Source organism: Plodia interpunctella, chromosome Z (genome assembly GCF_027563975.2).
Source record: "Plodia interpunctella isolate USDA-ARS_2022_Savannah chromosome Z, ilPloInte3.2, whole genome shotgun sequence".
Classification (NCBI taxonomy): Eukaryota; Metazoa; Arthropoda; class Insecta; order Lepidoptera; family Pyralidae; genus Plodia; species Plodia interpunctella.
The window spans coordinates 9,044,779-9,069,641 of NC_071324.2; the positions used below are offsets into that span (position 1 = coordinate 9,044,779).

The 24,863-nt window shown below is 36.7% G+C and overlaps 1 protein-coding gene across 3 annotated transcripts in view; it reads right to left on the minus strand.

The window, feature by feature from the left end:
* Positions 1-2,925: 2,925 nt before the first annotated feature.
* LOC128683049 (homeobox protein araucan-like) overlaps positions 2,926-24,863 on the minus strand; it is an 88,643-nt gene continuing 66,705 nt past the window's right edge. For 2 of the 3 annotated variants that reach the window (XM_053768243.2, XM_053768244.2), the window contains exons 3-7: positions 19,551-19,663; positions 12,786-13,102; positions 6,949-7,537; positions 6,782-6,844; positions 2,926-4,758 (exon numbers count right to left, since the gene is read on the minus strand). In XM_053768243.2, the coding sequence (XP_053624218.1) occupies positions 6,805-6,844; positions 6,949-7,537; positions 12,786-13,102; positions 19,551-19,663 (1,059 nt within the window). In that variant the 3' untranslated portion in view covers positions 2,926-4,758; positions 6,782-6,804. The remainder of the gene's footprint in view (positions 4,759-6,781; positions 6,845-6,948; positions 7,538-12,785; positions 13,103-19,550; positions 19,664-24,863) is intronic. The other variant, XM_053768245.2, reaches the window with a different exon arrangement.

Sequence of the window (24,863 nt, forward strand, 5' to 3'; positions counted from 1 at the left end):
CTAACATTAAACACGCAGTTGTAACAGTTAAAGCCTATATCGCTCGTAATGAACTCTCAAATATCACTAAATCACGGCAGTTGGCCGTGCATTTGTTTTTATTCCCGATTCCACGGCAATGTGTGTGCACCTAATAAATTTAACAAGCCTAAAAAAAGGTCGCATTTGCAATAAGGACCGGCGAACAATAGAATAACATAAAGCGGTATCGTTGGGAATCTAAATATTTATATGAATTACAGGCGGGCCGCAGCAGCCGACGGTTCGGACCGGACGCTCCCCACTTAGCCGAAAACTCTAAAATATTTACGGCTAACCGTTTATTATGTAATATTCAAACGACGTGGGAGATCAGAGGGTTCATTGCGGTTTTATGTCCTTCTTATTTGCCAATTGTGAGATAAACAGTACAGAATTAATGTACTGCTTACTAAACTTGTTATTACAGAATTGTTACGAATTGTTTCTATAGAGGTAAACATTGTATTTTATGTAAGAGCATAAGATATTGGGGTTTTACAAAAGAAACATGGAAAACTAATCGATATGAAGTGAAGAGTGTACCTATGTATGCAATTGAAGGTAGCACCGGGTCTGCCATCTGTCGGGCTCCGATGGAAACACGTGGAGCTGCGGTAAAGCAAGTACTTACTGGCTACTGGGTATGCACTTTACCTGGATTTTGAAGAGAAACTATTAGTTCTGAGTAATTATTGACGATGGGGTCAATGATTTCTCTATTTCATAACCAATTCTATGTACTTTATGAATCAGTTTTCTAAATTACAAACACGATTTCAGGTTAGGTACCTTCAAGTAAGTGAATACATGTTTGCTTATACATATTTATATCAATAGATTTATCTATCTATATATATTGGTCTATTAAGGACCATAAAATTCGTACAGTTATTTTTCTATTACAGAGGATAACAAATTAGTCATGATTACTAGAAATGTAAATATCCAACGATATTAAAGCCGTGAGTCTAGCAAACATCTTTACTGCGCCAATCATGAGCCACGCTCTCGGATCTTATAAAGGTGTCTATAAAATATCTTCTGCTGTGCTTGTGGTCTGATTGGTCCTTTCATTATTAGATGCTATTTGTGTTGTCAATGTTTATGGCTATTTTATGATCAGTGTGGTTTTATTGCACGTGGAATTGCTATAGTAACGAATTTGATTAAGTAAAGCAATCGTTATGTTTTGTTTGTCGCTAAATGAGTGCATTTTATTACCACTATCTGATCTCTATATAGAATATTTTATCGTCCACGCCATAAAATTAACTTACCGATTTCAATAGCACATTTATTGCTTTATAATATTTGGTTATTACAACAGTTTTATTTTCTTCAAACTTCAAATATTAACTCATAAATAATAGGAAATGTGACCTCACTCAAAACCTGTTATAGTGACAAAAATTATGTGATGAATTGTTTCCTTTTCTAATTTCTTGTTTCTGCTCTAGAACTTGTTAAATTAGTCTTTCTTGTTCTAAATGTATACCTACCCTACATTTACACTCTCGGAAGCCTTGTGTTGACGTCACTATTTACACACAAAAATCATTCTTTCGATGCGAACTAAACGTGTAATGTAATCAATAAAAGTAACGTTATATTAGTCAAGTTATTATAAGTAGAAAATTTAAATCACTGAACTAGGTATAGTTCAGTGATTTAAATTTTTTACGTCTTATTTTTTACCCATATGAATTAACCATTTTTATAACTTTGTTTATGTTTTCACAAATATTTTGAAAATATTTCAATCAATATCAGTACTTGATGGCTTTTCGTAGAAAATCCTCCAATAATCCATATCCTCCCGTGGATGTCGTACAAGGCATAAAATATAAGGGACAAAAGCATTTTCAAAAAGGCTTAGCGTCAGACAGTCGGCCGCTTGTAAAATCACATTTTAATCTTGATTTTAAGTTTTTTTTACACTATCATCGTGAAGCCTGTGTTGTTGCGTCACAATCTTGAATGCAACCAGGATCAAGCGCAGACGGGAGAGAACTAATGAATGAATATGGGGGAAATGTGGTGAATGGAATTTGATAATTATATCACTTATTAAATCTTAGTTATTAGACCGGCTTTATAAAGTTTTTACAGACTGTAAGTAATTGTTATTAACCTTAAACGTACTGAAGTTTGTTTAATTTGCCACGTAAGTACACCATAAGGTACCTCGATAAATAATTTGATGACTAACGTTATGGCATATCTAATAATCTGTTTGTTTGTTCAACATTTCTAAATACGTATAATTTTTTGTCAAAATAATCTCCAGAACTTCACTGCAATTATCATGATCTCCGGCATTTAATTAAAATCCCTTTAATCAAAGTAATTCAGTAAACTGGGCAAACGACGGACCCCATCATTTTGCTACTACGAAAGAAAAAAAGGAGTTCTTTTATTACCCTTTAAGCATTGTTTAAGAGGTAAGGGAGAAGACCCTCCTCACTTCGGGTGTCATTATCGACTTTTTCACGTTTTGTTTAAACATTCTTCAACAGTAAACCGTTTCTCGGTTAACCCTGATTTTCTTAGATCATTAATGAGTTTTCATTAGTTTATTAGATGGTTTGTTTGTTCTTTACTTAATTTGAGTGTCTTGTTAGTAAAATTATTATAATTGTTTTAATAACTAATTTACTTTTTATAACAACAGAAATCTAGTTTTCTGTAAGCATTACCATATTTTTTTAAATTGTCCATCTTATTTGATTGACACCTAATCTTATTACGGTTTCTTCTTCAAATTTTCCCAACTTTTATATTTATATTTTACATATATATGTAACGGTAAAATGGAATGCATCCTGAGCACCGACACTTAGCGGCGGCGGAAGAAACTGACAAAACGCTCTGATGAGAGAAAGAGAGAGGGTAAAATGAAATGAATTTTTGAAATAAAGATTTAATTACAATCGTTACATAATTTTACTCATAATAATAATAAGTATATATTCTATAAATATCTATATAGAACATTTAATAGTAAGCGAATGTATTCGATTTGGTCACATAGAAATGTTCGTTTGATTGCGTTGTGTTTCATAAAAAGCCTCAAACTATTAAATTAAGTTATTTTGTGACCTGTACCACATACAGACTAAAAAATTTACAAGAAATTAATATTGCTGGCGAGATTAGGCCATTCCCAACTAACGAAAGTCTGTTAGTTTTTGTTACTCTAAACAATATGTTCGGTGTTTTTATCTTAGTCATATTGAATATTGTTACACACCCTTACAGAGTAGGTACTTATTGAAATTAACAGAAAAAAATAAACTTTTGTTTTGTCCCAGAACATTGCTGAGTGTTTAATTTATCTAGTGTTTTAACTTGACTGATATTCTAAAATATTCGACTAAGATATTTTTCTCTGTAACTTTAATCCAAAGTAACTCTAAATTTCTTGTCGATGTACGTAACTATTTGTAATTCCAAAATATTTTCTCCATTATACCCAGATGCTTACTCATACAAATATGGCATCACACTAATATTATCATACCTTCCATAAAACATATCCATTGCAATATATAACCTTTATCATCATTTTAATTAACTAAATTTAACCCACATGACTAAAACCGACATCAAACAAATAAAATTCTATTTCAAAACCCCGGATCCTGTCGATAGACTGTGACCGATTTGAAAATAAAAATATTATAAGTATATATTTATTTACATTGTATTCTAATAATACTTTAAACAATATTTATAAAATACAATTCGATGCGTCACACCTCAACATCGATGTTAGAGAAACCATATCAAATACTTTGTACACTTGTCAAGAAACTGAATATAGAAAATCTACAAAACATTTTATTTACAATGACAACAACAATAACCAAATCGACGATTGTCTGTAGTCTATCGATATCATCTAGGTTTCACAAAATTAAACTGTTTCAACGTGAGAGCCAAAGTGCAATTTATCTGAACACACCATCAAAGGCGCTGAGCTCACAATATGACATTGTAATACATAGATTTTACACAGTTTTATTTTGATGATGATCTTCACCGGGTTAGTCTGTAATATGTCTGTATTGTTGAGCTGTCTTTCAAAATTATTGTGTCAAAATTCTATAAACTGTGTAGATACTGTGTACGAATTTACAATGCACTTAACTACTAATGAAAAGGTGGCACCTGAACAGAACTAAAAATTTAACTTATCTTTCACAAGATAAAATTATATTTAGACATGACGGAAGAACTGAAAAGTAATTATTATCCCTACTACAATCACTTAACTTACAAATACCCATTCGGGTGTACAATGTACAATATTTACTAAAAAACCAATTCTTTTAGGTCAATTTTACACATAATTGCGCGTCTTTTGTATCTATAAATAATTTGGATTATCATTTTCGTAATATTCTTATATCTATAAAAATACTGAGCAAAGTTTATTCCACACGACGATACGTTTACAGTCACATGCTTAGTTTAGGACAACCGTCGATTAAAACCTGAACATAATTAAGTACTTAACGAATTCTTTATACATTATAATAATCTGTGCATTAATTTAGTAGTTTAGAAATTACCCTATGCGATATACAAATAAAGGTATTTACCAAATGAATAGTTTTACAATGCACGATTGAAGTACGTAACAAAGTTCGGAGCCCTATTTTGTAAACACTGTGCCACTAATTGTGTTGTCCCTGATGATGCGCCCCGTGGCGACCCAGGTTTCACTTGCTTTACCTGAAACAAACAACAATATCATTAGTTGTAACTCAGGAAGCTTTTAGCGAATCATTCGACAACTAATGTTAAGAAAAAAAAATACAAATCGATTCATAAAGTACCAAATAATTTTGGTTTACTCTGTTCTCAAATAGAATAAATACATTTTTGTCACCAGCCAAACAAAATGTGCTTTATATTAAATCAAATTTATATGTGAACAATAACAGACCCTTAAAAAGAATAGCAGCATATAAATGAAATAAAAAAGGGTGTCCAGAGGAATAGGTGCCGATTCTATCGCAGGCCGCGAGCGCCCGCCGCCGCCGCGTTCACACAACAAACCCGCGCTGACCCAAAAAGTAAAAAGCCAAACCAATCGAGATGAGGTGACGAAACGTTCAGTCTCATTATCTGAGAATTTATTAACGAATCGCCCGGACCGGAAAACCTAAATGTTAAAGAAATAAAAATTCGACCTCGGCCGCGGTCATCTAAAGTTTGTACGGCGTCAATGAAAAAAGAAGTCAAACAGGTTGGCCCAGCGACCTGGGACTGAATGAAACAGAGGACCCGAGCGAGGATCAACAGATAAGAGGAAAGATTAGAGCATCGAAAAAAAGTAAAGCGGCTTTAATGCAGAGGTAGTGTTGTGAATGAAGAGGATCCATTGAGTTGCGCCCACGCACGCTCGGGACGCTGTGTGTTATCGCGCAGACTCTGGCGATGCGTACCGCAACAATACTCCTTGTACGTCTTGCATTAACGTTTCTGTCTTTCGAACAATTCCATCTTTGTATTATTCAAATTGGGCGCCGGCCGCGGGATTAGAGCTAGGAGCGCCCGCATTACACGATCGCATTCAACAATTATGCACTTCCTGTCGGACGAGAAAGGGTTAAAATAAGGCCGAGTGCATACCAACTGCTAATATTTGCGTGCTTTTTAGCATTGAGTTGTGGGTGGATGCGTAGACGCATGTAACTCCATACAAAATTGCGCACGCGCACGCGTTACATAGTATAGGTATACCGGTCTTAAATCAGCAGCCGCAGCGCTGTCTCGAATTAAGTATTTAATGGCATAAACTCGCGATTTGGTAGCGATAACATTTAACAAATAATAAGTTAAAACGATACAGATGCAGGTATGTTATTTAAGTCGAAGACAAAAACTGTTGATTTCGATGGGTTCTTTTTGGGGCTACTTTAAAAGAATGCCGCGATAAGGAGTTATTTTCGCGTCAAGGAATTCGAGGGACAAAAAAGCGTGAAAACGAAAATAATACAAAAGGTTTATAGAAGTGAATTTGTGAGCGTTTGGCTAAAACAAAATTCTTGGCGAATCCGTTCTGTGCGGCGGCGTCGCCTCTCCGGATTTATTGTAATGAGACGAGGATGCCGATACTGTTAAAGAAACTCTTGGCGACTCTCAGAAATATGCGGGCCTAAAGTTTGAATGGCTCTCGGTATTTTCGATTCCTCTACCATCGACTTTAGCAATTTCCTAGTTATCACAATTCTTTAAGCATGAATGGAATTTTACTTTAAAGACAGGTTAACAAATTTTATTGTAAGTTAAGAACATAGATCGTCATTCAATATCCTTAGATTGTGAAATATGAAATACATTACTTTGATACAGTTTATAGCACCACCATTTTTATGCTCAAAATTGAGCATGATATTGTTGCAGAGTGTTTTTCTGCTGACATGAAAATAACAAGTTCATACAGCTTAGAGCTAAATTTGGGCAGGTCACCGAACACCGTGGCGTGGGCGTACGAACGCGCACCGCTGACACTGACAAATGACGCAAGATTGCAATCTTGCCCTCGACGCGACGCTACGCCCTTCCGCGCTACTCTACTCCATTGTTTTCAATTACCGGCATGACACCCCGGCGCGACTTGGCTACTAAACCGCAACTCTGTTTATGGCTTCCTCGATATCTTTACTACGATCATCCATTTACGAACCTCTCATTTACATGTGTGCGTTACTTTCCTACTCTCCACAATTTGAATCAATCAGACACTCACCGCCAGTGGTGCGTGGCTCGCTTTCAGACGGCCGACACGAAACCGTTGAGATGTTCTTGTGAGCTGGAATAGGAAATTCACTCTTTTCACGTGGTGTTGGGGTTGATGGGCTTACCATGTTATTTATGAGCCTGTTACTCTATCTAAAGTAAATCAAAAATATTTACCTTTTATAGAAGGGCTTAAAAGCGGCAGATCCTTCGTTGTGGTGCGGCTGGTTAGGTTGATGGTTGTTTGCCGCATGATGAGGATTATGGTACGGGTCACGCTGAGGCGATTGCTGATGTCTGGGGAAGCAGTAGCCGGAGCCGCCGCCACTCCCAAGTGGATTGGCGACGCTCGGCACTTTCATGTTGGGCGGTGTCTGCGGCGGCGTATCAGTCTGGACGTCGGGGAATGCAGCTGGATGCACGCACGGGTGCTGGCCGCCGTACTGTGCTCCGGGAAAGCCACCGTATCGTCCGTATGCTCCGCTAGCAGGACTGGCGGCTGCAGTTGCCGGTAGCGCGAATCCATTCGAGCTCCCGTCTCCCACGCCCGATCGGTCCGGCCCATATGCATGCTGGGGCCATGGCTGTGCTGCAGGCGGAGGAGTCTTGCACGCTGCCGTATCCGCCAGGGACCAAATTTTCGGCTTAGATGCTGGAATAGGCACGCCGCAATCTGACGTGCCCCGCTTCGTTTCCTCCTTTATCCCGTACCCCAGCAGCTGATGATGCATACCCTGCAGCATTTCGTCTCCCTTGCGCTCGTCATCTGTAAAGATAATCGTATTCATCGATCATATTTATGTCCGATCAGCAATAAAAGCGTGGGCACACGACATTGCAATCAGATTAATCGCAACGGCTAATGTTATAGCTAATGCGACAACAATAAAAGGAGCTTAAAAAATCGATACGGTTGGGTCGGTGTATTGAATCGTCGACGTGACCGTTACAAGAGGGACGTAAGTTTTAGCTCGTAAGATGCGGAATCACTGGCTCCCTTCAGAAAAGTCGTGTGAAAATACGTTTGGCGTGCAGTGACCCATTCGTTAAGTGGTTATCCGATTAGCGAAGTGAAAATACCACTTTGGGGCGCGCCTCCCCTGCCGCGGGCAGTCGATCCCTTTCGTATTTAAGCTGAGCATTTATTTCGCATTTGGAGGCGCGCGGGCGCCCTGTGGCAGTGTGCACTCACTCCACGGAGTGTACCCGCGACACAATTAATGGTCAACCTCGCTTCTCACATATTCTTTTATTTTGACCGCTTTTTGAGTTCCGTTTATGATTTCCGCAAAATGGGAAAGCGATTGTTTTCCTAAAATCCGAACGCAGTTATCCTACTTACGATCGCGAGTCGAGGCATAATCCCCGGCGGCGCTGATACGATCTAACATTAGGTCGACTCCGCTTATTTTAAAGCTGCAATGAAATTAATCCAAACACCGATTTCGCTTCGAAAAAATTTTATGTTATTGTACAATTACACAAAAATGTTTATTCAGCAAAATTTTATAAGGCTCTAAGTATTATCATAATGCCATTTTCCGTTGTAAAGTGGCTTTCGGAGGGCGCGGGGCGGGTTGGGGCGACTAATGAAATTCAGAGGCCCGTTCTGGCGGGGGTGCGGGCGCAGTGTGCGGGGGGGCCGCAACCGCTCGACTTCATTCTCTTTATTCCATTTAATGCTGACTGCTCCTAGCTTTTAAGAGGGGTTATCCGCGTTGCCCTTCACTAGGGATAAATAGGGACGCCACTGATACTCCGCGCGAAGATATTTATCCGGCAAATTGTTTTAATTTTCATTGTATTAATCTAATAAAGGCCCACAACGACGGGAGATAAGCGAAAATTGGATGATTTCGTAATGTTTTATTTCAGCAATATGTTTAATGTGTTCTCGTGTTAATTTCTTCGCAAATTGTTCAGGGAGTTGTTTATTGAATTAGGCTGTCATATTTAGTTACAGATTTCTATTACCAGTTTTATGAACAATAATTTAAAAATTTTCAGCTAAGAATTATGTACCTAATTACTTATTTAAGTACCTATATAAAAATATTTTATACAGTATTTCCATTCGGTGATTTATTTTAAGTATGGTGGGCGAGAGCATTTGGGTACCTGATAGTAAGCAAACATCACTGCTCATGGACACCGGCATATAAAGATTATAGTAAAATAAGCAGATAATGTTTAGTTACTGTTTAGGTATATGTCCTTATTTCTCTTGTATTGGGTATCCTAGTTATATATGAGCATCTGACATGACTCCACGACCACCTTTTTTATACAAAAAGATCAAAAGAAATTGTAATAATAGGTTTTTTATTATTACAATTTGTTATTTTAACCATCATTAAAAACACAGAACAACTGTAAATATTCATTGAAAATGTGGCGGTTAGTTCGGTAATTGTCATTCATATTTATTGGATCGTCCAATTCCTGTGGATATGCAAACTAGTTGGGAGCCGCTGGGAGCGAGGAAATCGGGGATGCTCACACGTCGAATCGAGTGGTTTTTACCTTTAGTCATCGAGGGCGAAGGCATAATAAAAACGCGTCTTGCTGCCAGTGAAAACCCCCAGTACCCAAAGCTCGAGTGCAATACACGACCCTGCAATTTATTACTGCTTCGGACGACGTCCGCCCCGACGTTCACTTGCTTGTGTTAGCTAAACTCGTTTGCCATTAACGCCAGCGGGATTAATATTTTGGGATGCGTGCGCGCGCTACAAAAATTAACATTTATTGGCGGGGGTCACAAAATGAACCTTTTATTCATGAGTGGCTTAGTCCGGGATAGTTGTGAAGTTTGTTTGCCGACGACGTCCTAGGGATCGCGTGTGAAAGCTTTTATATTGGCGTTGTTTGCCATGACTCCAAATGATATATTACATGTCGCTAACATTGATGTTTTAGAACGGTTATGCATGTCGAGTGAATGTTACGCTTTATTTGTTCTGCAAGTCTGGTTCGTTCGCGAGAGTTTTTGCTATGCGTGCCTTGAGTAATAACATGTCGACGACGGCCGACTCTTGTTACAATTTTTTTTCATTCCCAACTCACTTAATACGACTTAATGAAATACATAAATCGTAGTTTCACTTGTATTTCTTTATTACTTTTCGTTTCTTTACACGCATACGTCAAATTATATGATTAATTGAGGCTTTCTATTAAATTGTTTTTAACCAGATCGGAAAACTAATTTCACTATTTTCAAAATACCTAGTTGCTTTTGTGAAAAATGTTTCCAAGGTTTTGCGTTATGGTAGTCTTCAGATTTATTAATCTCTCTAGAGATCTGTAACAAATCTTCTGTAGAATAGGATTTTAAAAAAATATTGAATGAAAACAGCAGTTTTGTGAGAAAAAATAGGAACATTTAATTAAGTTCCAGTAACTTTTTTTTAATGCATGTTAACTCTACAAATTTAACCTTAAATAGAGTATATATTGCGTTTTGATATATAATAACAGCTATTTAAAGTATTAATGAAATGCTAAACCTATCTAGTGGAAACATAACAAGGAGCAAAATTGAAAAACTTTCAAGGCTCACATGTCGTTGCGCACTTGAAATTTCAATTAAGCAAGATTTGCATCGGCGTCGAAATAAAGTGAGCTGGGCTCAGTTCGTTTGTGAATTGTATTGAATTAAACAGAGTCATAACAATCAGATGAACCCCCACACGCGGAAGTCGCCGCGAGGGCGCGTGGCGGTAATCCCAGGCAACGCCAGGGGAGCAGTCTTGCGATTTTTTTGTCGCAAACCTAGGGTTGGTGTGATGTTATCGATGTACTGTTACTAGAAGCACTACACGAAAAAAAAATATTTTAATTTCATTAACTAATTTATAAAAAAAAATTTTTTTTTCATACCTATAGATGTTTTTTTTTAAGTTCACGTGAAATTATTATATGAAAATTTTAAGAGTGAATGAAGGTGTGAAAGGATATGGATAGTTGTGGAAGGAACATACATTATGTCCCGTTACATTTAGAAAACAAGAATAAGAAGACTAATCCCATGATTGATTTCTGAATCGATTGTGTATCATTAACATTGTTTGTTGTCGGTTTCAGAAGCGACTTAAAAGTAGATTAGCTCATATGCTTTACAAAAGCTAAAGTTAAACAAGATGGTTTTAAACTAGAGCCCTGAGGTACACCAGTTTAAACAAATAATACCTAGTTCTTTATGTATTTTGAAGAATGTTGTTATGGAATTTTAACTTAAGCCTCTCAATCCGTAACTGATTTCGATGTCTATTGTCACATTAAAGTGACAGAAATACAGAAATATAAAGCAAATTCATTAAATTACTTTTGAGTACGGTACGGAGCGACTAATAATTCGAGGCGTTTAATTGTCACTGTGATTATTAGTTAATATACCTTATTACGATCTTAGTGCGACTTAGTTTAGGTATTTTTTTGAGGTCAATAAGTGATGTATATCATCCTAAATTGAATAAAGAATTTTGAATTTGAATTTGAATTAATCTAATGATCACTTTCTTCAAATGTTTTATTTACATTACTGAATTTTTTCAATTGTTATTAAATCCATCTTCTATTTACGTATCTTTAAAATAAAATAAATATGCATTCATTACAATATCCTCATTTGATACAATATTTACAATATTTTAAATCATGCATTAAATCTTTATTGTTTAATCACCTTACTAAAAGTGTAGTTCATTTTTTACGTTCTACTGCACTTGACAACGCTTGTAATTCCAGCAATTGAACATCTCGGTCACAATAGGCAAGCGCATTTCGGCTCCCTGCCATCTCGACACTTCGTAATATCGGTATTTTATGACCCTCGCTCCCGCGCGGCGGCGTGCGGCGACCGAGACGGCATTCAAACCGCGAATTAAGTATACTCGTGTCCCAACAATACCCAGCTTCATTAGCCGGCGTATGGCAAGCGCTAGCCGTGACGCCCTCTAACACTTCCATTAGCGCCGTGAAGTTTGCAATGAAAACACTCCATTCCAAACCATCTTTATTGTTACAATGCCTACTTATAATTTATGTTGTTGACAAGCGAAACTAACATCCACTTTTGTTATTGCAGCTCGCACGCTCTGCCTGCAGTTTATTATTGCACTTACTCTGTGGAAACAATCCACATTATCACAACACTCTTGAAAATACGCGCCGTTCGAAGCGAAGGTGATGACAAAAACCACAGAGAAAACGTTCCACATTCAATTGGAACACATTATAAATCCCCAAAACCGTACTTACTTACGTTCCAACGGAATATCCTCATAAAAGAAACGATCCACGAACTCGACAAATCCTTTGGCAAGAACATGAAGTAGGGCAGATCGTCTGACAAGCCAAACGCGACCTCCGCGCGGCGCCCCGATGTACCGGCGAACGGAAAAAGCGTTATATGAAATTTGGGAAAGGCGCCGCCCACTACTACGAATAGGAAATCCGGGAGCGAGGAGCGGTTACGCACAGTTACACGCCTGAGACCCACTCCCCCTCCGCAAGCACCGCTGCCTCCTCTCACCTCCTCCGTATCCCGTTCACCCTGCAGCCCTCAGTAACGCCAATTCACTCGACGATTTATACACCGACAAAATTAAAGCAATTTTAAGCGTTCAACACTGACTTCATCTGAACTTGAAAACACGGTTAGAAGAATTAGCGTAGCAATAAACGTATATATTCGCTGCAGCATTAAAATATACTATATATAGTCACATTTTTAACTTAGTTAATAAATGATATTAGGTATATTCGCATTGCAAAAGACACAGACATGGGAGTTACAGACAATTTTCATCGGCTCAGAAACTTATAGTGACACAGATAAAACAACATTTGACAGTGAACATAGGTAGTTGACTATCCAATGTTGCGTAGCATTGTTTAAAACCATTCAGTGTCACTGATCATTCTGTTCTGGTTGAGCTTGAACTCATGCTTCGAGTAAGCGTACCATAGAATAGGTTTAAACAGCGCTGATATAATAGAATTCGGCTCACCTTTGTGGCTTTTTATTTTTTCGTCTTGCTCGTCTTTGTCCTTTTCTTCGTCAGAGAGCATTGTGTCGTCATCATCATCGGTTTTATTCTTGGGCTCCCACGTCATCTTGTTTTCCTTCTTGAGCCGTCGACGCGCGTTCGCAAACCATGTCGACACCTGCGTCAGTGTCATCTTGGTGATTATTGCGAGCATTATTTTTTCCCCTTTTGTCGGGTAGGGATTCTTCTTGTGCTCATTCAGCCAAGCTTTTAGCGTCGCCGTCGATTCTCGCGTCGCATTCTTCCGTCGGGCCGCTAAATCGTACCCAGCGCCATATCTGTCGACAAACATGTTTATACTTACATAAACCTAATGGGCAAAATTATCCGCTTCTGGCCTTAAACGGAAAACATTCGCTTATGCAACAAGACATGTTAATAATTTGGAACCATGCGACGTTTCATTTAGTGATAAATTGATTCATACATTTTACGACTTTACAAAGAAAATATATATGTATGTCTACGTAATTTTACAAACAAGCAGCCCAATTCATTGTTTATATTCACATAGTAGGTACACCCATAAAGTGCTTCTAAAATCGTAACAGATAGGCGCTTTATTTGGGGCTATAGATTTCTCGTAACGACAGAAAAAATAAAGCTACTGTGGCAATGGCAACAGAACGACACTCGATATACCTTTTACGGGTATAGTCCCATTTGCATCCGCATTCTGAAAGTAATTGTGGCGAGATATTCGTCCCCCAGCAGCCTCGCGTCTACCTGATTTCGATTTCTAGACGACATGACAAAGGCGCGGTCTAAAGGGCCCAATAAATAGGTATCACGCGTGAAAATTGTTAAAAATGAAGTGATCCGGTGTAAGTTCTTGCAAATTGTGTCTTGGGGTTTATGCTTTAGAATTGAATATAGAAATATACTAAGATTTGCGTTTCACAGACTTTATCACGCGGTGTAGAGTTAAAAAAGTGAGTTGCTGTATTTATTTTGTACCTTGGGTAGGTATGTTAATATCGACTCTGCATTATGAACCATAATACAATCTATTTCCAGTTTATTGTAGTTTGATTGAATATTTTCAAGTAGGTGTATTATTTTAAAATTTTCACTCTATAACGAAAATATTTCGTTTCGTAGACTATTTAACAACGAGAAAAAAAAAGTACGGCACTTTTTCCAGTGAATGGCCAATTAATCTTTCATAAGGAGCAGAGACCGTCGTTCAAGAAGACACTTGGACCGTGGAAGGCGGTCCGTTGCACCTCTGCAACTGCAGGGCGGTGCAGCGCAGGCGTGGGCAGCGTGGGCGTAGTCGACACTCGACACCAATCGATTGAGACGCCATCTTGCGTGCCGGACACCGGTATTGTTAGTCGTTCAACAACCGCCGGCCGCTGGTGTTGCCTATACTCACTCCAATTAACGAAACAGTAAATATTTTTTAAATAACCTTCTTAACACCAACTCATGGTCTAATTTTGAAAACTACTTCGATGTCAAAGTTGTCTCTTCAAAAAGCAATTTTGTTCAGCCCGTAACAATTACAAATCTAATCGATCTTAAAATACCCACATCGAGAAAGTATTAATACGTGTGTCACAGGCGCGTCTTCGCTAAGCCTCTGAAACCATACCGCATTAGTTTGAACACGAATAAGCTTTTCAGATATCTACGGCGGTTAGTGACGACAGGGGCGCGGTTTGAGAAAAATTCAGCGTTTTGCCGCTGAAACATTTTGTGGGGTTAGCTACGCGCCGCCGGTTTCAGCGCTTCAGCCGCTGTCGGCAGTATACTCCCTTAAAGCTTTCTAATTAATTTAGACAGTCCACTTACTCTTCCCGCCCGCCTGTGAGATCACATGCACTTGGTTTGGATATGTTAATACTTCTATGGCGGAAATGCTTTGTCTCTTCGTTAATTTGAGGACAAGAACATAATGCCGATGGTCGAGTTAAGAAGTTTATATTCGTACCCAAACAAATGGTTAGATTAATTCATTGTGACATTTCCTGGCTCAACTCTGCTAAACGAATTCTCAACTTTAAAATGTCTACTATTACCACCTAAGTCAAGATTACGCGTGATAAAAATTTAAAATTCATGACAGCGTGTATAATTAGATGGCTAATTTGATATTTTAAACAATTATCGAGCATATCGAGCCTGGATACTGGTTCTGATAAATATATTACGTCCTTGATTTTCTTATTAATTAAAGAGTTGTTAACAATAGTTCTGTTTTTGTTAGCCAATGTGAAACCGCCATAAAACAGTCATTACGTGTTCTGATAAACAGTTGTAAATTTATTTTATAGCTCTTTGGCGTTTATTAGCGGGTATGTGTAGGAATAACTTAGATTTAGCTGTACTAAAGCAAGGCCTTCGGATGTACGTCAAGCCTACTAATATTGGAAAACGCGGAGGGCATTCAATTCGCGGTATCAGAGGTTTACAATCTGCCCGCTTAGGGGAATTGCGGCCTATACGTGCCCTCCCCCTAGTAGGTACGTAGGAGTACATAAGTAATGTACCCCCTTCTCGCCTACCGCTCCGGGTCGTATTAGAATTAGGATTCGCTACACAGGCGCGACTCGAGTATCGTTTATACCATTGTATCACTTTATCCTTTGTCGTATACTTGGCGACATCCTATCCCTGTGTTTATCAAGTGACGTGTATAGTATTATTAATACAAAAGAGAGGTGCAATAAGGTGCGGCCGACTTAATTAATATATTTATAAAAAGGTGGTATTATAATACCACCTTTTAAATATTAACTATAGTTAACTATAGTTAACCGACTTCCAAAAATAGAACAAGTGTATATGTACTTTTTTTTAGTATGTTCAACGATTTCACTGCCAATAATTGTGGGCCGACTTTTCAAAATTTTTATTTTGTTTGAAACAGTATACTCTTCATTTCGTTTAATTTGGACTTGGGCTGAGTTTTTTATATAGAAATAGCTATCTACCGTGGCTTCCCCCGTGGTCAAAAGTAGCTTCAGACTTTTAATATAGTCTTGAGACCTGATAGCATTTTTTGTTGATAACTTTTAGGCGCCATTTATGCTAAGTACATTGTCATCATGTTAAACAGTTTTTTTTTATTTATATGTATATTTCAGTTTAACTGGTCTATTGTACCTTGTTAGTTTTCGTAAAAACTTTCAATAAGTATATACTTATATATATACTTATATATATTGGAAACATCTTTTCTAAGAAACATTCGCCTACTTAGCTATACTGAAATATTTGATAAATGGAACCCATTGAACAAACAAAATATTAATATATTGCCTAAATATGAATATAATATCCTCTACATTATATTTTCTATGATGATGATAAACAACAATCATCCGTACAAGTTCCCCATGGTGAAACGCCAGCTCATTATCAAACGTTTTAAATAAATTGCTATAAATTTTGCTCAAGCAGTGCCTTAGATTTGGTTGCACCGTCAAATTTGACGTTGATTTTAACCGGTGCTCCGCTGACAAAATGGCGTATTTCACTTTTTAGTGCGCACGTTAAAGTTAACGTCAAAATTTACGGTGCAACCCACCCTTAAACTGCCGTTTGAACGGCACATTTCTTTAACAAGTGTTCCGTACTCGGTTTATTTAAAGGTAACAACCCGGATCGCTGGCACACAAAATAATTCCCAAAGAATGTAGCTCGCTCGGGGCACAGTAATTTCCTGCTTATTTTGATCTCAATGGAGCTTCAAGTGCTCCCTCGTCTCCTTCCTCTAATTTTTGTACGTTTTCTCTGCATCAGAGTTGTGTTAAAAATAGCTGAGTAATTTTTCATTTCGGCGCTCGGCGGGCGTGGCAGATTACAGGCTGTTCCAAAAAATACGCCAACGGTACTTAACTGAAGTGGGCCTACAGTCACAGGCAACTTTTGTTGTTCATGTACACTTTTCATCGTACTTGTTTCTTTGTGTGGAATTTTATTTGGCACGGCTAACTTATTGCTGCTGGCCCCGGTGACTTTTTATGGCGCTCACTCGTAAACTTTCCTTGCCAAAACGAAAACTCAACAAACCCACGTCAACCCTTTCAGTTTATAACTGAATTATGCTTTGTACAACTTGAATGTTGAATTATGTCGAAATAGTGGGTGTGGTTAGTACATTTTTATTAGTAGTGCTGAATACATTGCCGCTTACTGACGATTTGTGGTTGAACAAAATCATCCTATGGTTCGAATAGAGCAGTGAACAATTGGGTATGAGAGCGAGGGCGCGATATATCACGAAGTATTTCCGTGCCTGTCCCGGTACGCTGCCGTATCGCTACGTCTTTTTTACGTATAAAAACTAATGTCGTTTCTAATTATTTTTAGATTACAACGCACCGCCTGCAATATATTAAGTCGAGCGCGACCGAATTGTCAGCGTAACTCCGCTTTGATGTATCATGATTTGTTTTTATTTTCAGCCACTTCCAACGTGATTCATGGACGGATAAATTTCAAGTACGCCGTGAAACGTATAATTTAATCGATGCGTCCGCATAATACATTGTTATGACACTCTTACGACGACTCCACCCGGATTATAGATGTCTCTTTTTACAGCCGGCGACTTGAAGTGTGACGGCTTGTTTTTAAAATGCTAATTATCTACTTTTAAAAATTAAGTATGGCCTCTGTAAAAATTCTTAACGATTTTATCTTAATATCGAGTTTGATATTTATCTTTTTTAGAATCATTATAATGACAGTTGAGTTTCATGACGGTTTATCTATGTTAATTAAACTAAGACGTCCGTTCTCAAGAATATATTATTTAGATAGAGTTTTCATAAACGTAAGTATATCTGTATAAGCCTTGAAGGTAAGTGAGGATACGAATACTGGGGTGTTTGCTCTGATACGTCTGTCGGGTTGATAAGTTTGCCGAAAACGTCAACACAAGGCGTCGAGCGATCGCGTTTCAAAGAAAAAACTGTGAATTAATCAGGCACTATCGCAGAATGGATGTAGTGTAATTCGTCTCTGTCAGTCTCGTGGGTGGGCACATGAGGGACTGAGATGGAGGACAACCAGGAGTGGTTACCCAGCCGTTTGTCCTGGCGAGTGACACGCACCAGCGCGGCTACGTGCTTTCACAAAAAAAAATAGAATTTTAACGGAATGGGCTGAGGTAATTACAGGTGTTTACTATGAGTAACTATAATAAATTATCAATTAATTTCTAATTATTGATAATAATCATTATCAATTAGTAAAAAATACACATAAATGAAATTTACTTCAATCTACTACGAGCAAATCTATGTACTACCTTGTCTGTAGGGTGAACACAATTTGGGGTTATTCATTTGCACTCTCAATATTTTTTTCTTCAACTGAGCAGCTGAATATTTTGTATCAAATGGATTATCAAAACTTCATTATAAGTGTGTAGAGACACGCACGCGCTGCACGCAGCCTTATTTTTCGTACTCGTACAGGTGTCAACGCAAAAGCATGTTTCGTAAAGACCTCATTACACAGTTGTGAATAAGAATGATTTATACAGCTTGCACGCATCAATCATTAAATGAATATTGGAGCAGTTTCGATGGATATTCTTGACAAAAGTTTTTGGACACAGCTAGGCTTTTAGTCTATAAATAATTCGTCACTTACTGCAACATTAATCATGATACCATCAAAAAATAATTGAATTGTTATTAAAGAGGAGAAGAAAAACTAAACTGAAAGGTATAAGATGATTTTTAATATATTTAAATATAATTTATTATTATGAATATAAATATAAAACTGAAATGTGAAACATTAGCGAAAATTTGTACAGCTTCGTTATGTGTCATTGAAAAAAATCGGATTCATATTATACATACCTAATTGATGGCCGATAATAAAAGTACTAGTTAACAATCTAATCACACGATTGACAAGTGATTTTGCGATGTCGGCACCGAATCTGAAGATCGTCTAATTATATGTGAGATCAAGTATATTTCCAATAATTTAGTCCAAAGTAGCAATAATTGGGAAGTATGTTGACAGTTGACAGTTTTCTCAAAATAAACATATATATGTGGCTTGAAGTATTTTCCTCAACATAGTAAATACAGAGAGGCAAGTGCTAGTTAGTACAATATCGTAGTCACATTTGAAATTAATGAATTGTCTCAACACTATTGATACGGATTAGTATCGATAAGCGTGAGAATGCTTTATACACATCACTAAAATAAACGGTCTAATAACTGCTAGACATATCAATATCAATATCTCATCGCGTGGAATATTTTAAAGTTTGAACGAAAGCGATTCATATTAAATTCGTTGTAGGTATAATCATAACAAGCCGAACACCTATTCCATCTTATTAGCATATTAAAAGTTTAGTTCAGTTTTTTCTAAACATGTAAATTTTGAGATAATTCTTTAACTCGCAAGGGACTATCGCGTACGAACAGGAGTAATTTAATTAAATTGACGATAAAAATATATATGCAAATTAAGTGTTTTCATTTCAATACGCTTTATAAAGTATGGCAATTTATCACTAAACGAAACGTAGCCTGGCTCTATCGAAACCAAAAGGGGGTAGATACATTTGCACAACATTACAAAATTTAATAAAGTCAATGCGAGCCAAATACAAATACGATCCTTCGCATAGCACACTATTAGAGAGATAAGTCCTGATAGGGTAGTGTTATGTTAATCCGGATGGCTTTATCTAAAGTGGCACGGATGGACCTATGGGCCTGATAGACCCTTGGGACTTACCCGTAGGCAGCCAGTGTGGGGTCGTACGGGTAGTAGCCGCCCGAGGGTTGCAGCCCTGCGGATGTCCACGCCGACATCTCTCCTCCACCCTCTTTCAGGGCGTAAGGGTTGCTCTGAAACACCACAACAAACAATAAAGTCAACATCACAAAGGTAACTAAAATAATAATAATTAAATATCTATTTGGTTTTGGGATTATTGTACTAAATATAATTGATGTAAGTAGTGATTGATGCGGTATTGTAGACAAAATTATCATCATCTCAGAAATAAAACAAGTCCACTACTGAAATAAGTCTCATACTGTGACCTTAGGCCTCTCCCACAGATACAGATAAAGGGACACGATGTCCTTTACTTACAAATTGAAATGTTTTATGATGTAAATTTCCAAAAAAGCATAGAAAGATACAAAATACATAAACGATAAAAAATAGTAATGCTGTAGTAACATTTTTCAGCTCGTACGCATTCTTAACTCGACATGCTCCATATGGATTCCAATTTGATTAAATCAGATTAGAATCAGAGGCACGCGAGACCGGTTCGCTCTTGACCTAATTTTGTAACTGCCCTAAGGATTCAATATAAAAACTAAATCCAATTCCATCGTCATTATTAAATTGGCACTTCCCTAACCGTACATGTAATCTGAATCTTTTTTAATGCCATCAAATACGCCATTTTGGATTTAATTAAAGTTAACTCCGAACAGGCTAACAATAAAAGTCCCAAGTGTACGAGCATATCACTATCCTATTTGCATAATGCCGGGATAAACTATTAGGCATTTGCACCCTCAGTGACTGATAGTGAGGGACGTCGTAGGGTTGACAGATATTTTTGTCATTTATTTTCTACCACTGAACACAATTTATTTTACTTCTTTATGATCCTAAAATCTAAGTTTCAAGTGAAACTAGAGCTTAGTTTAATAAATAAATCCTAACTATAACATTGTAACTTGGATAATCCGCTTTAGATTAATTCGGGGTTTGATTAGACCCGGATTATCGTATAATGTTTTAAATGTTGTATGAAATCCAAAAATTACTATTGGATGAAATTCCTAAACACGTTACAAGAAGTCATAAATTAGTTTTTCAAATGATTTATTTTATTTTATATTTTTTATCACTGGCAGCCCTGAAGACTGCATACATTAAGACAGACTAAATTAAAAGTGTGAACCCCAATCCCGCGCATTTCGATAATACGAGAAGTATTATGATACATATGGTGCCCCGGAATGGAGGGCCGAAGGAAGAGGACTTATTTGTTCCCTCTCGGAGGGTCGGTCCTTCTTTGGCGCAACATGTTTGTTTATTGCTTGCTCAATCTTTTACCAACTTTATTGCTATTTGAAAATATGAACTCAATTGGCGAGAACTAATTAATTAATATCTTTTTTTTGAGGCCCAATTTGTTAATTAAAATAATACTATTTAAAACAACAGAGTAATAGTTTTATGCAAAAATTGCCTAGTTTGGATCAATTTATCGGAAGATAAATTATAACTGAGTATTGAATTTGACCATGACATGACCTGACAAACCCAGAAATAGCTCTCAATGAGGAACTTTAAGTATTTATGTACTTTAAGTATGTGTGTTATTATGAACGTTATGAATGATTGCATGCCAATAGTCTGACATTAGTTGTCGAGCGAAGTGGATTTGAAAAAAAAACCGGTCAAGTGCTAGTTGAACTCGCTTGAAGAAGGTTACGTAGAATTTATAAATGTTTCATAGGTTTTCCTGTAATCGAAAGTTAATTGCTTATAGGTAAGCAATTAACTTTATTTTGTAGTATTCAACTTTGTTTCGGAGATCAGGGGGCATCACGCGCGTGCAAGTTCAAGTGCGTATTAGTTTTGTATGGCAGTATTATTAAACTTTAAACAATATTTTTAAATAAAAACAACAGAGCGCAAACTCAAAATCCCTAGCGCCAGTTGATTCGGAGCAAATTGGCTGTGACAGACTGATGGACAGACAAATGATCCTAGAAGCTTTCCGTTCTTTTAATTTTTTGTGTCTATCTGTGAGTTGTCGTTGTTTTTTGGATAGTAGTTGTGAAAATACTAGGCATAAATCCATCTATGTGATATTTTTTATTGACTACACTACAATATCTGTTCTCAATTGAGTAGTGAGAATGTGTAAATTCATAACAACAATTTGTTAGACAGCGATATCTCTGCCGCGATCTAACCTTCCCTTAAACTTGTCCAGTGACATTTTAGCATATTAACGTCTTGGAATATCGCTTAAATTGCAATTCCAAGTAAGAAAATACATATATGCAACATCTACTGGCTGTAATGAACAGCTGTAGGTACGTGGAATAAGGCAATACGGTAACTTAATAATACGATATTTATAGTATTGATTATAAATGTGTTTTATATTTAAATCGAGGTGCACATATATTATATTTATACACCTGATTCTAAAGGGTATAATAATCTCTACCTAATAGGTACTTCTACTGAACAAAATGTTATAATTTTAAGGGAATTTATATATCTATATTAAAAAATAGCATGCTGACTGACTGTCTGATTGTCATCAATAGAGAGATTGAGCATTCTTTTATAACGAAATTGTGCACTAAGAAAATATTTTTGATAAAGAGGTGAAATAGGGGGTGAAAGTTTGTATGAAAAATAAATAAAATTAATACTTATTACTACGAGCATAGTTTTGAGCAACAGCTACTTATTTCTATTATAGAAATAAGTGCCGATGATTTGGGATGAGTATAATACTCATGCCAAATCTTCGGCAAAAATTTTTCATTGCGAAAAATTATATTATTTCAGAATTGTGATTCCCTGGTGCAGCAGACATTCCTAAGAATTGTTCACTATGCGCCTCTCTTAGTTAAAGCTAAATAAAATAATATTTCACCGCCTTTACATAAAGTCAAAAGTACTGTTCAATTAATTTGCGGCTTTGGTATAAACATACCTAATATGAGTTACGAATACAAATTGCACATAAAAAATGAATTGTTGATGCAGAAATTATAGCCTTGAAAGGACATAAAAAGAGACATCAAATGGTGCCCACGCGTCTTGCATACATAATCGTAGTTGTATTTAATCAGTTAATCCACTCAGTGGATAATTGTTGTGAATGCCATTATTATTTTATTATTAAATATGATACTAGCCGTTTTATATCAACGCATAATTAAGTAAACATTATACAATGTTATGTTTAACTAGAGAGAATACCACGCGGGCGAAACCGCGGATAAATGTTAGAATGTTCACGATCGTAGCATTGACGATAACCTCTGACGTTTTTGACATAATGTTGATGTTAATCGTAGTTTGTTATTTATGTATGTTAAATCATGTGAATGTATTACCTAGTTATTTCTATTATTCTGCGATTTATAACCAATTCTTACATGTAAATTACAACTAATTCTTACGTACTCGCTCACTTATTTAGTCTGTGTCACAAATTATACTATTTGTACTCGAAGCCATCATAATTACTAGCAGAAATTCAAGTTCTCATACATACACATTAACCTTTTCAGTAAAACATAAAAATAATAATTTAACTATGCATGTTAATTGGAGACTATTTTGCTAGCTCGTACACGGTGCCAAGTTTAGCAGTATAAGTGCCCTGGGTGAAATTTTGACCTCACCCCCTAGGAGGTCGGCCGCATGGTATGCGACCTAAATAGCTCGGGGAAGCAATTACTAAGTGATGGATTCAGTAGACGTAAAAATATAGTACAACATTGATTAAAAAACGTAGGACCTGAATTAAAAACATGAGTCATTGTTTTTTCAATAAATATTATGTATTGTGTATTAAGTATTGGGATGCTTACTGACATATTCGTAGTAAAGGTTAAAACATCAAAAATATTAGATGCTATATTATATTAAAGTTGGCAACCCTAACGCGATGTAGTATTACATTACATCCAACGTATCGATTATTCTAGGATGGTGGTATGTGTGATCGACTTTGCAAAAGAAATTCGCAAACCCGCGGCGGGACGTCCTTTTGTAGTCAGCGCCCTGAGCATTAGCCCAACCACGCCCGGCGCTGCTCGCATTTGTAATTACAAATCACTCGGTCAATGTGAAGTATTCTTAACGAACTGCATGTACTACTAATTGGTCAAGTTAAGTAAAACGTTATCGACGTTAATTTCTTATAGGAATTACTTAAGAGTTTACTTCAATTCACGGAGGTAATGGCGAATGTAACTACGGGATGAAAATTGCATCAGCCTGTTACACCTGCTTAGCATATTTTATAGCACATACAAAGAATACTAAAGTAAATAATTAAAAAAGTGTAGGTAGAAGCTCTTTTTGTAACAGAGCGAGCGAGACGAGCATAGGCTGATCATAAAATGACCGATAAGTTTTGAAAATCAACAACATTTAATATTGTATAGAAAGAAAATCAATAACATATATATGTTATTATATTTTAAATGATTTATTTCATGATAGACTCAGATAGAATTTAGTGGTAGTATACATTATATTTCTTTTTTTTTATTTGTTGTATAGTAGATAGCATGCTCCTCTTTATTTATTTATATTTGCATACCTATATTCGGTAAAACTTGTAGGTTTAATTCATTTTGACATCAATTTGTATATTTGTACTCATGTTTTTGGCAAATAAATGTTTTCTTTTTTTTTCTTCTTTCTTTATTTCTAACACTGTACCTATTTGAAATACATAAAAATGTACATAAAAAATCTAAATAAACATATAATTATTTTTTAGCTAATTTCTTGTATTTCTCATTCTCCGGTGTCTGGTGAATTTTCTAACACTTCAAGCTTAGATGTAAAGTTTTGGAAAATACCAAAACAAAGCTGGTCTTAGAAACCTTATTATCCTGAAAGGAAGGCAGCTGCAAATGATATCTGTGTCATCAATATCTATCAGTGCATATAAACAGTCGCAAAAAGAGTGACAAATTCACATCCGCAACTCTTTAGCGGGGGAGATAAAAATCCTTTTTCCTGGGTGTGACGTACCCCGGTCCCCGAGGTAACTATGACTGATGGCTGCCTCTCCCTCAGCATTACCCCAAGATACGTGGTTGGTCATTAATGATCATTGTGTTACCGGTAACATCGCCTTTTCCAGTTTTTCTGAGATTACATTTGTTAAAGACATGTTCTTCGTTTCGCCACACTATTAACCGATATTAATGAATGAAAATAGAGATCATTCAATATCACAACTATCTCACATAATGGTGAGGAGTGCTGATTTTGGCTCTCCATTTTAAAGGCAAGGATTTAATGATA